Below are 17,557 nucleotides of genomic sequence, written 5' to 3'. Positions count from 1 at the left end.
GAATTAAATTTCTCTCGAACTGCCATAACTCAAGATACGACAGTTTTCAAGGGAAATTAAGATAAGCTTCTATTGGTCATACACAGGCGTATCTCAAACGACTTTTTTGTGTGTATGTGTGTGTTCACGTGAATGCGTAATTTGTTTTAATATGTTATTTAAGCAAGCAGTAAATATTTATGTATCTTCATAACTCGTCCCTGTGATCAAGCTGGCTCGTAGAAAGCAGCCTTTTGAAAATGAAATGAAATCTTTAAGTTTTACGTCCTACGGTTATGCCGATTAGGCTAAAGGAGACGGTGGTGATGAGAGATGAGTGAAATAGTGGAATGAAGAAAGTAGGAGGAAACGGGGAACCCCGAGAAAACCCACGAACACAGTGTTTGTCCACCACAAAGTCCACACGGCTCGAGCTGGTATCGAACCAGGGACCCCAAACACCGGAGGTGAACGCTCTACCACTGAGCCACCGCGTCCCCAGCAACCTCTGGCTTCATCAAATTCAAGCAGCTCTCCAAAGAACTTAGAATTCTATAAATTATAGAATCAGATAGAAGTAACTCGAAAGACGTAAACTGGAAGAACATGTTGAAAATAAGAGTTTTGAAGAGGTCACCGATAACCAGCGACGCAACTAGGCTAGTTACCGGCGGGGCAAGAACTAGCCGGAACCTCCCCCTGACCAACCAACCCAAAACGCTCTTCGACTATACCTGATATTGACATCACACAATAATTCTCCTATTTCACTTGAAATCAAGTGGTAAAGCTTTATTTCAAAATTGCAGTACATAATTTAATCTTTTGTATAAGATAAAATACTAAACTAATTAGTATTTGATTGCCAAATAATCTGAGAGTAGCATGCTTGACATATTCTTATATGTTTGGATTGTTTGGACAATTGTTTGGATTGCTATGCATGTGTACAAAAAGTATGTTGTATACGGTCTTTTATACCTTGAAATGTTAACATTATCTACCTCGTTTTTTTTCAGATTGAATTTTAACAAGATAAAACTTAGCAAGTTGATGCAATGCTTTTAAGTTACTTCGTAAACCAAAGAACTATTAAACAGAGTTTAGATTCAACAAGATTTAATTAAATTCAATTATACCTTTACAAATATACCAGTTAAGAAGATTAGTTCCAAAGTATCATTAAAATTTATGTTAATTAATTTGAACCAAAAATTTAAAATATCTTAAGCAAACTGATATAAATTTGAAACATGTAACATTTCATAACTGAAAGTCATTTCTATTTTTACACATTATTACACCTTGTGTATGTATAATGTTCAAGATAAGACGTATTTCACAATAGGGCAATCCAGCACTTGAGAAATTCTCAGTTAGTGTGCATGTTTTTTTTCAATTGTATGCTGATTTTCTTGTTTTTTTTTTTTACAAATAGTGTTTTACTAAATCCTTGATAATATGTTGTTTCAATTGTTATAGATTTCTTGAAATAATATTGTAAGGTTTTGAGCTCTATAAAGTTAATTATTGACAAATGAGGCCCTCAGAGGAGGCAGTCTTATCTTGGGCACATTGTGATTTGTTCATTATATTGCATCCTTTTGTAGGTAGCTTAGTAAGAATAACAAAGGAAAATGTCAAATTCTTTTTTTTGAAGTAAATTGATATTCAAGTGATTAAAAAAAATTAACTTTAACTTATAACAAAACATAAGACATGTAAATGAATAGTCAGTTATCTCCAAGTAAATTGATAATCAAATGATTAAAAATTAATAACTTTAAACAAAAATATAAAAAGGAACATGAATACTCAGTTATTTCCAATGCGCAGGTCCTTTCACTTCTCTCACCTGGGCAGGTTTTGCTGTTAGGCTTCTGAAAGGAAAAGCCTGAAACGAAAAATTCTCACACACAAAAATAGTATTATAGATTGGACGCGGGGACCTGAAGTTGAGTGTAGTGTCCCGGCTACTTATTAGCCGAAATTTAACGAACTTGGTAGTTAAGGCGTGACTGGATTTAAATAATAGTTACCTTTATCTAAATTCTAAATATTAAGTATGATGCTAATTATTGCACTGTGCTAATTATTAAGTATGATAACCAACGAGTTTAAATAAGATCTTAACTTTGTGGTTCATATTTTTTAGCTTGTTGGAGTATACGTATCATCTTTTGCTCGAAGAACACAAAGGGAGGAGAAGGGAAGACTTACGTCTCCAAAGACAATGAGGGGAGGTCTTCCGTTACGTGGTAAGTACTATCTCCCTGAATTGTTAGTGTATTATTTTTTGAAGCATGCGTTTTCAATTTCTTCACGTCAAGTTACCAATTCGTTTTACTAGTGAGTGTTAACATAGTTCCCTTCTATCTTTGGAGGCCGGAAAGAAACTTCGGCAGCTATAAAGTATGAGTGTGTCCGAGCCTCCGCGATGGTCGGGAGAATACTGCACATTAATTTTTTTTATTTTTATTTTAAAGTAAAAATATACAAAAAAAAGAAAAGATATGAAAGAGATTATCCCCCCCTTCTTTCTTAACGCTTGCTCCCCCATCCTCCGGATGTTAACCTATTCAAGCCACTATATATAATGAAAAAAAAAGAAAGTACTCAAGAAGCTTAAACCTAGGTTTAACCGAGTTAGTATCAAAAAGGAGCTCCTTACTTCAGAAACATGAAGAAGTTACACACAGAACTAAATCGTATAAGTAAAACCGTACGGTGGTTAAACATAGGTTAAGCACAGTGTAAAGAAAAATCCACTAACTAGTGGTGTTGGGATCTCTTAAAATTAAAAATACTAATAATAGTAATAATAGTACTATTCAGTGGTACTAAAAGGTTTCAGCATTAAACCCAAGAAAAAGGTAATTTGAAAATGATAATTTACGAATGTTATTACTCTTTTGGCAGACAAAACACTTCTGGTTGAACACCAAAACGAACTGGTAAAGTGTATAAGGTCAAGTAAGTTATACTGAAACCCTCATAAATACTGCTTATCTGCTTGACGCTTTAAAAGAAAAAAAGGGGAAAACAATTTCAGGATGGCTACGGCAAATACTACGGCTATGTCACCTAAGGTTCCTAGCATCAAAATTGATAACTATGGCGGAACCCCGGGAGAGTCCCTGGAGGACTTCCTTCAAACCTTCAAATTGGCCGCAAAGCTATATAAATGGAATGATACTGATTGCATAAAGTACCTTGTTGCTTACTTGTACGGTCCTGCACGTGACTTTTATGAAATACATTGCGATGAGCTACAAGCTCTAACTAAATTTGATGACGCAGAACAGAAGTTGCGCGCTGCTTTTGGAAACACTGACCAATTGTCAGACAGTTATGCTAGCCTTCATAATAGAATGAAGAAACCGACCGAAACATACTCACAATATTACTATGCTATGATGAAGCTATGCCAACGTGTCTCCCCGCATATGAGCGACGAGGACAAATTTCAGCACCTATTGCGAGGCTTACCGGCTGATGCCCTTAGTTATGTCATTGAAAAGGGGTGCGACACCCCGGAAGAGGTAAAACTGGCTCTTGAGCGATAAGAAAAAGCTCAAGTACGCTCGCAGTTGCGACGAGAGCAAATTTCTCTATCAAATATATCCATCACTAAGCCACCACAAAAAGTGGTAAAGACTCAGATAGCCCGGAAGATTCAACCCCCAAAACCTAAATTCTCCAAATTGCAATCTGTTTCGGTTGAAAAACCTCAAAGTCGAGGCCCCTTGAAGTGCTTTAGATGTGGACGACCGAAGCACTTGCGTGCTCAATGTTGGGCTAAGACTCATATTTCAGGGACACCCCTTACTGACAAAGCCCCAGCAGTTCGCCCACAAGAGCAAACAAACACCTGTGACATACAGAATAAATGGAACCCTAAAGCAAATGGAGGAAGGCCAAACACATTCGGCCGGACTTCACAGGGTCCACAAAAATCGATAGCGACTACAAGGAATCAGACTAAGGAAAATAATCCTTCAGTTCAACCTAACAAGCAGAAATAATAAACGATTTTTTTTGGTGAACAATTTTGTCAGGCTTGACCAATACTAGTTAGTCACTAGTATATAGAGGTAAGGACAAATTTAGGTAATATTTAAATTAAAGTTAAGAATAGAATAAGGTAGGTTAAGTGCAACCAGACCATGGCAGCACCAAGGTCCAATGTTGTATTTTCCCTTTAATTATAGAATTTATACTCTGACATGGCACATTTCTGGGAAGAAAAGGAAATCCTACAACTGGATAACGAGGACGCGGAAATAAATGAAAGTGTAAGCCAAACGGACAATTATCACATTGCTCCCGCTTATTTCTTCGCGCTGGAAGGCCTTCAACTAGCGCCCGGAATTCAAATATTCAAGGAACTATCAGTTTTGATAGTACCCCCACGGTCTAGTCAACAACTGCTAGAGTTGGATCCTGTAAATTATATTCTAAAACCCTACATTACCCATGACCAACTCACCCCAGATCAACAAATTACCGCATGGCTCTATGAACAAGTCCAGTCGCTAGAGTATGACCAAGGAGAATGTTATTTACATGAAGCGTTAAGCAAACTTAAAAACAAGATCCCAATGGGATCTACGGTGTTCGTTTATGGCGAGCCGACGGCAGCCGCTTTAAGAGAAGCATGCCAGGAATGGTTTATTCTGGACCTAAAACCTTTGATTAATGTTTCCTTGGACCAGTTGCCTGACCCCATAGTACCCTGGCCCCTTTCAGAGCACTTACAAAATCATTTTGAATGCGGAATCCAACAAGTACTAAAATTACACAGCTGGTACTCGAAAAAAATAGAATCACCCTCCTGGGCGGATCCATTTTGTATGTTAGAGGACCTAATTCCGGAAGGAGAAGGAGAGCGGTAAAGCCATATCAAAGATTAATACTTGTAATGGACATTAAAATCCTTCCACTTTACTTTTCATACGTACCTCCTTCCTCTTCGATACAATTTTTTTTGATGATAACGGCTTCTAGATCCCCGATCTGGAAAGAGATAGGAGAGAGGATTACACCAGTCAAAAAAAAAAAAATTACGCAAAACTCCTTGCTAATTTTAAACTATTAATAAATAAATAAATAAGTAACTAAATAAATTAAGACACGACATAACGGAAAAAATACTATTACTAGTTAAGTCTAATAGAAACAGAAAATTACCCCATATACGTCACAATTCATTTTCGATGGCCATATAATTATCGCTTTCTCTTTCGTAGAGAGGTCAGACAGTAGAAGGTCAGTCTCCGGACAAGGTTGTAAGTTAAAACTTTTATCACTTAGCTGTACGCCCCATGCCGCTCTTTACTCGCATCTCTCAGCGGAAGTATTTTGCAAAATCCTTTGTGGCTCAAATTCTATCTAGCATTAATCGACAACTGCCCCCAGACTTGGTATATGTCCATTTATCCGTAGATTTCCTGGAAGCCCTAGAAATTATCTGTCTTAGCCTAATATACCGACAATTGTCCCCCAAAGCCCTTGCGGATACGGTTAATAATTTAACGGATCAAACAATAGCCTATCTTCGGTATGTCCAACATCGCTCAATGGATACAGGAACACTGTTCTTGTTGTCTCTCTCCGGAAACGGATATTCCTACGGGTTCCAATTCTGGAGATCGACGCTGCCATATCACTACAAATAGGTGTAGTGTCATTCCCCTCCGAGTATGGACATACATCACCCTGTGGGTAAGAAAACTCTGGGACAGGCTATTTGCATTCATTCCCTCCCGACAAGCTTCCAAGATATTTCCACCCTTTTTCCGATACTATTTGCGGCGCTATCTTGCATTTCGATATTGTCAGATAGGAAACTTCCTCCTTTTCAAGGGATGGTTGAAACTTTTCGGTTTAAAAACCACGCGTTGGATGAGAAGTGTGTACGCTACGTATGGTTTTGCTTTCCGCATTTTCCTGGTAATGGGAAAAGCGATTCAACCCTCCACTTGCGAGTTGCCTCCAGACCCGTCACCTGGAATGAGGTTTTGGAAGAGGAATACATTTCTTTCTAGCTCGTACCTTAAGGCAAGGAACCCTTGTGTAGATAAACCCCACGGTTAGACTATACGTGATTACTATGCTCCATTAATACTAAATATATCCCTGATGATTTGATAAAATAGTTGATTGACCAATGCAAATAAATAAATAAGGCATTATTATCATACCGCCGCAAGCCGGATTTCTCGGCGATATGTTATCCTATATAATTGTTTCTGTTTATTGTTTCTTTCAGAGAAATGTTAATTCGCCATTATCTTTTTGTTATATTGGGAATTGGAAGTTCCTTTCTTCCACTATCCAACCAGGAAAGCGTTCTTCCTTTACTTGCTAATGCAGGAGTATTTTGGGAACTACTAACTTCTCAGGTACCCTATCATAAGTTAGCTATATTGGCTTATACCATACCCATATACAATTTACCTCAGTTGCATGATGAATTCCAAACTCTTCAGCAAGCGTTCACTTCCGGTTATTGCAATCAGACTAGAGATGCTTCTGAACATTCATGTACATTTTTGAACTCAATTGTGGAGATCCAAAAAATCACTGACTTACAATTGCAGCAAAAATTTCTTGACCTCACAGCATTTCGAACAGATAAAACAAAACGTGGTTTAGATTTCATTGGTAGTTTCCTCTCTTGGTGTTGTAACACTGTTTCCAAAAGTACTTTCCAAAATTACGTTACAAGCCAAAGAAAAATGGGCGAATTGTTGAATCAATTAGTAGATCAAATACATTCAGATCATCATAACATTCTATTGACTCGAGACTCGACAAGAAATTTTTCTACCCAAGTGAACAATGCTGTACATTCCATACAGGATAAAGTGAAATCGCTTCAGAAAGCAGTAAATAGGGTAATCGAGCAAGTGGCTCGTAATCATGATACCGCATTGTCAGTGCAAGTTCTCACCCTAAGCAAGCTCCTTGCTACGCTCCAATACGAGCGACAACATAAGGACATCCACACTGCTTGCATCGAGGGAAGTATGTCATTAACAGCAGTCAACCCCAAACAATTAGCGCATGATTTACAGGTATTGGCGCTTCGACTTCAGAAACGAGGATATTCATTGGCTATACCACAATCAGAAATATTTCGCTACTATAATTTACGTACGACCACCTGCCACTTTGTAGGAAATAGTGTGACGTTAATTGCCAAAATTCCGATCATTCGTGGGGCTCACCCCATAAAATTGTTCCGTTTGATTCCGTTACCCTTTCATTACCAAAATCAAACGTGCAAGGTAATACATGAACCTGCCCTACTGGCTACTACTTCCGAATATGAAACTATTTTGACCGACTACGATCTTATCACGTGTTTGAATAGACCTGATGGACTTTGTAAAATACCGGAAATAACACGTACATCTTTCCAAGATCCGAATTGTATCTATCATTTGTGGCAAACGTCTTCGGTCGCGGAAATCAATCAATTTTGTGCATTTACCTGTCATCCACATGTACAAACCATCATCACTCCCTTGAATGGAGACACATATCTTATTACTAACCCTCCCCGTCAAATGACCATGACATGCCCACACAAGAGTGAAATTATTAAACAGGATCCTTTTACTCCTGGGTCTCTCAAAATTAGTCTACACTGTAAATGTGCATTGGACATTAATCCTCAATTACGAATTCCCCCCCCCCCGTTTCCCATGCCCCAAGGACTCCATCATGGATCCTGCAGTCAAACGCCTACTACCCTTAACTTGGTTACCTTTAGAGACTCTTAAATTACCGAAAAATCTCTTAGGTGAATTGGAATTCACCGACCTTAATGCGACATTAAACCAAAATTGGTCAGTAAAGGTAACGTACTATGAACCGCCATTACAATCTCATAGGCTAACCCCCATCGCACTTCCCCAAACAATTAAAGTATCAGATATCAGTGGCAGACTGTACCTTACTATTCTGTTCGTATGGAATACTGTTCTTACTTTATGCATAATTTATATGTCCCTTCGTTTAAAGAGCACTCTGTGGCCACTTCTGCTTACTTACCCCCAGCCGGTGAAAGCTCAAGGCCTTATTCACGATATAACAGAGCCACTACTTTATGCCGTTATTGGGATAACGATCTCGGGAATTATTCTCTTTTGTTGTTATAAGACACTTTGTCTTCGAGTATTCTCTGTTCTCCGAAACCCCCCTCCATCTACCTCCCCAACCCTAGAGGAACCCTCCTCGAGTCAGAACCGACGTCCCCCAGCTCCCCCTCGTGCTACTAATTTATGACTAGCAGCGATCATGTTACTATTGCTTGCTAATAGTGAGGCGCATGCCCTAGAACTTTCGACCCTTGCCCATTCTGGCGTTATTACAGACAGTGATCCGCACGTTATCCTTTATGATTCATCGTTACCTCTAGTCCTTGAATTCCTGTACGAGTCGTTCGTACCCCCTGATGGACAAAACATTTGGAACAAACTACCTCAAAATAATCTAGAAGTTCTCATGCAAGATCATAGTCAGCAAGGCTATGCCTTCGTCTTTGTCACGAAAGTCCACGTTAAGCAAGCTTGGATTACTAACACCCAGCTTCAAACCTTTCTTGGTAACTTGAGACTAGCTCAACATGCGTCCATGATTCCTTGGAAAACTTTACGAACTGTTCATAAAATTCAAACTTGGGATCAATTGGTTGCAACATGCTTAACCAATTCTATCACCCCTACCTTACTCCCTCCTGATTTACTCTTTAATTTGACTTATGAATTAGAACAACGGCTTAAGTCAACCGCATATGAGTTAGTCATACCCCCATCAGATATTTCGATTCTCTACTCGTATAAACTTAGTGAATGTATCATTGCGCCTACACAAGTCATCATGGCTATTAAAATCCCTTTACGACAACGCGGAACTACTTTACAACTCCAACATTTGCGTATTATTCCTTTCCAAAGGGGTAAGGAAGTATGTCATGTGGATCTACCTACCCAGCACATAGTAACTCGATGGCCGTCTAATAAACTTATGACCGTAGACTGTGATTTTTCAAAGGAGACCATTTGTTTAGCCCGTGAATTTCAACCGCACGAATTCTCCATAATACCCTGTCTCCTATCGCTTTTGCACTCAAATTCTTCGGCCATTCAAGACAATTATCCTCTGAAATGTAAATATTTACCGTCGGTTGATCTATTTCACCGGTTAAATTTTACTACTGTCACGATTCTTGCCCGACGCGGATTGTCGATTCATATTTCATGCCCAGAAACGGACATCCCAAATATGATGTCCCCAGATGATTATTGCAGTTTTCTGATAAATCTTGGTTGTAGATGCTCTGTGCGACTACAAGGGGTTGTACAACAATCTATTTATCCTTGCATTACTCATCACGTGGAAAAAGCACGGGTTGTAAAATTAATTCCTGTGCAATGGCTTCAAGACATAACAAATGAGACTGTACCTTTTATTTGTCACCCATGTACCCTTCGTTCAGGGTTCCCATCTTCAAAACCTATGTTAACAGATTATTCGTCAATGTTTATCATTAATATCATATTTATGGTAATTACCTTGGTCATCGGACTGTTGTCTGTTATTTTAACTGGCATTACACTGCGTAGACGTGCTCTAGTACGTGCTCGCCGTCGACCATACTGTCAGCAACATTCGCCGCCGCGATACTTAAGTGTTACTGGATAAAATCCAAACCTATAAAATACATAACGCAATTAGACAATGAACAATTGCATACCTGATAAATATATTATGATAAGATTATAATTACAACAAGTTCTACAAAGGGGGGCGCCTATCCCCTCCTCCAAACATACTCCCTCTCCATATCACTCTCTCTCCAGATCTCTTTCTTTTAGAAACACTATTTTACCTTATTTTTTTTATTTTGTCTCCTCCTCCTCTAGCCACCATGGAGCCTACACCCACACCATCTGCGCCTGGTCCATCCATGGATGCTCTACGTGATGAAACTGTTCAATTATCAATTTTTACTGATTGGTCAGTATCTTTTATTTCGCCCGCTTCGTTAGCACGCGCTGGATTCTATTTCCTCTGCAAACCAGATAGAGTAGCTTATATCTTTTGTAATTTGCAGATCGGCCTTTTTAAACCAGGGGATAATCCGGATGAGTTGCATCGTCAGTGTTCACCTTCTTGCCCGCTCTTACAAAATTTTCCTCAGGGTAGAGACGAATGTGGCCCCTATCATTGGACGTATATGCCCAATTCCCGCCCAGAACGTCTCTCATCCTCATGGGGGCGATCCCCTGACATCGCAGGTACTTCAAAAATCACAATAAATGGACCCAAATATCCTCACTACACACTCGAAGAAAAACGATTAGAATCATTTTCATTGTGGCCCCCCGCTCTAACTCAAACTCCACAGGCATTAAGCCGAACCGGTTTCTTCTATGCGAAAAAAGGGAGACCAGACTATCTGTTTTTTCTGTGGTCAGGGCCTTCATCGATGGGAACCCACCGATGACCCCTGGATTGAACACGCGCGTTACGCTCCCCGCTGCGCATTCCTTTTACTTCATAAGGGCCAGGATTTTGTAAATCGCGTGCTACAGACTGCATCCCAAGACCAATCCCAATCACCCCCACAACCAGTAATTCTGTCGGATGCTGAGATTCCGGTCGCTGCTACTGAGATTGTTGAAAATTCCGACCACACCTCAAACGATCACACCCCCTCCTCCCAAAATTCCCTGTGTAAAATTTGCCTCCTCGAAGAAGTCCAACTGGTATTCCGACCATGCAATCATGCCGCCACCTGTGTTGCTTGTGGACTGGCGGTTACACACTGCATTGCCTGTCGGGCGCAAATTACGTCAGTGATTCGTATTTACATCCCCTAACGGGATTGACCCGCTTGTGTTTGCTTTGTGCTTAATTGCTACATATTATTGTTCCTCAAATTTTCTTTTGTATATACTCTTCCCGGCCAGTAAGTGCTGTCCATATATCTGCTACCTAAATTTGCTTCCTCTTTATTACATTATATATTCTGCCTGACATTTGTTCACCTCACCTGCCAGGCTCCTCATGTATTGTTTTGTTCTTATTCTTAGTTTTTAAGTATTGTTTCTTTTTATTCATTTAATCATTAAAACTTTAAGGTTTGTTGCTCTGAAGTTGTTAGTTTATTTTATTTTTTTTCTGAGGAGTCTGGGCGGGAAGGATTAGATACATATAGAGATGTATACATAAAAAAATAAATAAATAAAATAAAATAAAATAAAATAAAAATAAAATAAAATAAAATAAAATAAAATAAAACAAATGATGTATAATGATATCGGATATAGAAGTAATACAGTAGTAACTGATTAAGTGTTACAATAGCTCTTAGATATTAATTTTAGTTATCCTTTTTTAAATTCGCATCTTACGTTAGTTAGGTTTCTGCTTACTTAGGATTTTAGCTTTGGATTTATTTTTATTATAGTTAATTAATACTAGTAAGTTCATTTGTGTCTATTTCATTTCGATGGACATTAAGTTAGATAAACATGATAAAGTTAAAAACCCTCCTGAGTTGCATAATATACATTGAGGACACTCGAGTTCTGTCAACTTGTTTTCACTAAATTTGGTATACAATAACTTATTACTACTCAAAATAAAACTTATAATTAGGTCAAACAACAAAAACTTAATAACTAGAAGTCATAAACTTTCAAAATTTATTTGGCCCCCTCCATAAGCGGCCCTGTTTTATAGGTGGAAAACACCACATAACAACAGCGCACAAGCACCGTTGACACCGAGATAAATTGTCAAACAAAGGTAGTATTCTTTAAAACTTAAAAAAAAAATCAAATATCGTTTGGCTTAATGAAATTTTCTTTAAATTGTTCGCGGATACTTCCTCAAAACCTGCCTCTCATTCAGCGTTAAAACTAAAAGCAAATCACCTCTTATCGGGTGACGGAAGTGAGTCCAGCTGCTAACAAGGACTCAGGATGTTGTTGCGTGTAGCTTCTATACACACCAACATTTATAACGGGAAAATAGATAAATAAAGAAAAAATAGGGAAATGACATCACAACGAAATGAATAATAATAATAATGTTGCCCCATAAATCATCGCGATTGTGATACACCATAGTTTCTGTTAAGCAATTGGTTCTTAACGATTCCTGGTTCGATCCCCCGATAGATCATTTCTTTTATCCTATATCTAAATTAGCGCTCCGCACGAGTGCAAGTTTATATTCAAATTGGTTATGTGAAAGTAGGTTAGAATCAAATACTTTCAATAGACACTTAGTTTACCACATATCATCCTTATCTACACTAGGGGTCCCGAGTTCGAGACCCGGAATGATTCTGTCAAAATTAATATCGTTGTAAAAATGATCTCAATTACCGGTGATTATTGGCATCTATGCAATTGTACCCAACTTTGAAAGGAAACAGATAAGTCGGAGATCGAGTCCCGACTCACGCACTTTTTGTAAGAGTAACACGCACACAACATCGTTTTTTGTTTTTCCTTAGGGAATCACTTACTAAATCCACAGATAATGCAAAACGCACTTTTTATAATCACTGTTTAACTACGACTTTGGTCACTATCTTTCATTGTGGCTTTCACTTAATTCAGTGATAATAAAAATCGGTATGGGATACTCCCAGGATACGAACTGTGATTTTGTTGCACTCGAGTTCAGCACTAAACTATGTTAACACTCACTTGTAAAACGAATTGGTAACTTGACGTGAAGAAATTGAAACCGCATGCTTCAAAAATAATACACTAACAATCCAGGGAGATAGTACTTACCCCGTAACAGGAAACCTCCCCTCGTTGTCTCTGGAAACATAAAGTCTTTCCTTCTCTTTCCTGTGCGTTCTTCGAGCAAAGAATGATACGTATACTCCAACAAGCTGAAAAATATGAACCACAAAGTTAAAATCTTATTTAAGCTCGTTGGTTATCATACTTAATAATTAGCACAGTGCAATAATTAGCATCATATTTAATATTTAGAAATTAAATAAAGGTAACTATTTAAATCCAGTCACGCCTTAACTACCAAGTTCGTTAAATTTCGACTAATAAGTAGTCGGGACGCTACACTCAACTTCAGGTCCCCGCGTCCAATCTATAATACAATTTTTGTGTGTGAGAATTTTTCGTTTCAGACTTTTCCTTACAGAAGCCTAACAGCAAAACCTGCCCAGGTGAGAGAAGTGAAAGGACCTGCGCATTGGAAATAACTGAGTACTCATGTTCCTTTTTATATTTTTGTTAAAAGTTATTAATTTTTAATCATTTGTTAAAAGTTATTAATTTACTTGGAGATAACTGACTATTCATTTACATGTCTTATGTTTTGTTATAAGTTAAAGTTAATTTTTTTTAATCACTTGAATATCAATTTACTTCAAAAAAGGAATTTGACATTTTCCTTTGTTATTCTTACTAAGCTACCTACAAAAGGTTGCAAATATAATAAACAAATTACATTATGAGCAAAATAAGACTGCCTTCTCTAAGGGCCTCATTTGTCAATAATTAACTTTACAGAGCTCAAAACCTTACAATATTATTTCAAGAAATCTATAACAATTGAGACAACATATTATCAAGGATTTAGTAAAACACCATTAAAAAAAACCAAGAAAATCAGCATACAATTGAAAAAAAAACATGCACGTTAACTGAGAATTTCTCAAGTGCTGAATTGCCCTATTGTGAGATACATCTTATCTTAAACATTATACATACACAAGGTGTAATAATGTGTAAAAATAAAAATAACTTTCAATTATAAAATGTTACATGTTTCAAATTTATATCAGTTTGCTTAAGATATTTTAAATTTTTGGTTCAAATTAATTAACATAAATTTTAATGATACTTTGGAACTAATCCTCTTAACTGGTATATTTGTAAAGGTATAATTGAATTTAATTAAATCTTGTTGAATCTAAACTCTGTTTAATCGTTCTTTGGTTTACGAAGTAACTTAAAAGCATTGCATGAACTTGCTAAGTTTTATCTTTGTTAAAATTCAATCAAAAAAAAACAAAAAAAACGAGGTAGATAATGTTAACATTTCAAGGTATAAAAGACCGTATACAACATACTTTTTGTACACATGCATAGCAATCCAAACAATTGACCACTCCTATCCTTTAATTTAAAAACAAAAGAAATGCAAATATACTTATCTAACAATGCTAAAATGTCGCTGGTCTGAAGCTGGCAACTGCGACAGTATACTAAATGTGTTTTCTCAGTTGCAATGCAAAAACCCCCTTTTTTCCTCTCTCTCTCCGAACAGTCGTCAGCTGAGCTGATAATTTACAAGCCACATATCATTATACCAAGCTGTATAATTAGCTCATTATCGCCACGCTGGCTAAATTCAAACTTCCTTTTAACACTCTATTCCTCAACATGACTACATCTAAAAACAAAAATATACGGCAAATGTATGTTAATAAAGCAATGTATATTCCAAAATTTTAATAACAAACAAGGTATTGCCCTCTCGTAAAGTACCTTGAATTTACTCACCATATGATTCATCACCCATTAATTTCTGCAGTCTACCGTCTACGAGAGTGTGTCTTCCCTTGTTACGGCCGCTCTGCATAAAATCAGGTATATAATTATTTTTTCTAAGTTCCCCCTCAACTCGGGATGAGCACCTTGAAAATGTTTAGTTACAAATATAAAGTTATTTTTCAACTTAAGACCAAATTCCCTCTTCGAGAATTAACACTTTCCCTTTGGGCCAATGCAAGTTGCGATGTACAAAGTTTCAATTTTACTATTTTCAATAAATCGCGGTTTAGCATAAAAACCTTCTAGCACCCATTGGGTAATGTAGGGGTTGTGCCCTTATTACGTGATGTAGTAAGAATTTCAAGTTGTAATTCCAAGTAACCGATTTGTAAAATTCATCTGTATTCTCATTCTTATTTTTTTATTTTTATAAATAAAATGTAAAATGAATTGGTCTCTTTAATTTAGTCAAGCTATCCCTCCGTATCTAAATTCAGCTCACAGTCTTCATATGTTACCTGGGTTTCAATTTCCAGTACAAGCTCTACCACTAAAATACGAGTCTCCCCCCATTATTAAAACTTTTAGTGCACTTTCTCATCATCTTCAAACCAGTAGGCCAAAGACGTTTTCAAAACCGAGGCTTAAAGGGAGTTATACTCAAAACCAACTTTGTCATACTGGGTGGAGAGTGAAGGAGTAATCTCAATTACAATTTCACAGAAGAAAGTATATACAAATATAAATGCCAACCTAAAAAAACAACAACAACACATAACAGTTTTATGGTGGAGGCCTCGTCGACTAAATTTAGACGAATTTAAAAAAAAAGAGGAAAAACTTGGCATATATTAATTAATAAGTGTATCAAATATTTCATATATCGTACAAATCTAAAAAAAGTAAAGTACACGTAGTCAAACATAACCTCTAGCATACCGGAACAAGTACACACATAACTATAAATAAAGCTTAAAAGTATACATTGTAAAATTATAAAAAAAGAAAAACTATTTAATATACTCTTCAACAGTCAAAAAAAGTTACTTCCTGAAATCCATTCCCCCTCTCCCTTCAATGCTGTAAAAGGCATTCAATACCCATGGCCTACTATAAATAATAAGCACTCATCTTAATCAGCGGCGCTACAATTATTTTAAAAAACAACTAAATCATCTTTAGAATCATTGCCCTCCCATAACTACCATACCAAAAAAAGTTAAACGCGTCACAAAAAAAGTAATGCCAAGTTAATACATAAATAAATGGTTTGCCAACATATTGGGGCAAATATTTTTTTCCTTTGTGTAAATGTTGCCGGCAACAAATAAATTACCCTTCTTCTTCTACTATAAAACTCCCAATATGCTGCCAAACACAAGAAACCTATAAAAAAATAAGTATTAACATAGCTAAAAAGTAAAATATTATTAGTAGCTACTAACATTAATAAAAACCCGTGTCTTTTATTATATACTCAACTGCGTTTTTAAATATACGTCGTGCAGATGCAAACTCCTCAATCACATTATAAAAATCCATCCATTGCCGCCGCCTAATTTTTGTTTTTAATACTTTCTCTCAAAACACTTGCCGCTCTTCGTGCCTAGGAATGCGTTAACCTAAAAAATAAAAGCAAAGTTTATCCCTTGTTTTTAATACACAACTACAAAACCTTACTCCTACTTATAATAAACGCGTTAATGGTTACGTGCGCTTATTTGTTCTGAGATGTCTCCCCGTAGCACACAACAACAACAAAAAAAGGGAAAGTTTAATTCTCCCCACCAATAGGCTATATAGGCGTTCTAATTATGCCCGTTGTTCCTTTCCAGGATATCATCTAACTCCTACAATTAACCATGGCAATGGCACAAGGGCATCCTAAAAAGCATCACTTACCCCTTGGTAACGTAAACTCTGTTGCTAACGCTTATTTCCTGTCTGTTGCTGGGGTCACTCTGGACCCCAATCTATTTATTCCATACAAGCTGTCGTTCCTAATAACAAATAAAGCCCCCATAAACGGCCCCGTCGTCCATGACATTAATAATTACCTTCTTGCTACTCCTTTTTCCTCTATATCCGATCTGTCCTATGCAAACCAACTCCGTGTTGCTATCCATAAAGCAACCACCCAGACCGCCTTCAATGCTGGTCACCATCAATTGGAAGACGTCCTGGGAAAATTAATAACCCATATCCCTTATGGGACAGTCATTTTTACATTCGGTAAGGCCGCCACCAAGCTCCTCCAGGTCAAACTCCCAAAGCGCCTATTCATGGACCTGGCGGTGGTGTGTCCTAATCCATGGCATCATTGGCTTGCCCATCCGGCGTTGGGGCTTAATTTTTCCTGAACAGTAATAACACACCATGAAATCAATCAAACCCGGTGTAGCCACGGCATCCTAAAACGTATGTATACTACTTATTTAAATTAAAATCTGCCCTCTCCTAATCCCAATAACTGGGATCCAAATTCGGGGACCTCTAATATATAATCTTCCCCAGTCTCGCATCCAAAACCATTTGCACTCCAAATGGGTAAAACCCCACTGTTTAATAACAAATTAAAGGCGAGGCGCCATTGCAGCCCCCTTTGCTCGGCAGCCCTTGGGTCCTAGCAACCTTCTGACCGCCTTAAAGGTCAATCAATACATAACCCAAAAATACTGTAAACCATGGACGCAGGATATAATCCCAAAATCTTGTCCGTGGTGGGGTTGTCGTGCCCAACTGATACTCCAATAAAAATGGCCAGCCTCCTTCTGCCCCTTTTTTATTTTTTTCTTTCCCTCTCTCCTGCTGCCTCATTATTTTTTTTCTATATAACTGCTCTCCGCTTTGCCAAAGGCTCTTATCCTGTCATGAGCTTATGTTTCCTCTCCCCTTTTTGGAGTGTTTCTGCACTCCTCTGCCCTGCGTACTCCACACGTGTCTGCCCAGTTTGTTTGCTTTCAAGCTTCGTTCGCAATTATCACTATCTTTATTTTATTTTTTTCCCGCGTAGTTCG

The 17,557-nt window shown here is 37.6% G+C and overlaps 1 protein-coding gene across 1 annotated transcript; it reads left to right on the top strand.

Annotated features, from left to right (window-relative positions):
- Positions 1–9,919: 9,919 nt before the first annotated feature.
- Positions 9,920–10,498, top strand: LOC145665508 (baculoviral IAP repeat-containing protein 7-B-like). Its single transcript, XM_081732814.1, has one exon. The coding sequence runs from the start codon at positions 9,920–9,922 to the stop codon at positions 10,496–10,498; it is 579 nt and encodes a 192-aa protein (XP_081588940.1).
- Positions 10,499–17,557: the final 7,059 nt, after the last annotated feature.

This window comes from Thermobia domestica, chromosome 11 (genome assembly GCF_964235325.1).
Source record: "Thermobia domestica chromosome 11, izTheDome1.hap1.1, whole genome shotgun sequence".
Lineage (NCBI taxonomy): Eukaryota > Metazoa > Arthropoda > Insecta > Zygentoma > Lepismatidae > Thermobia > Thermobia domestica.
Note: the sequence above shows the minus strand (reverse complement) of the source record. Positions and strands in the feature narration are given on the sequence as shown.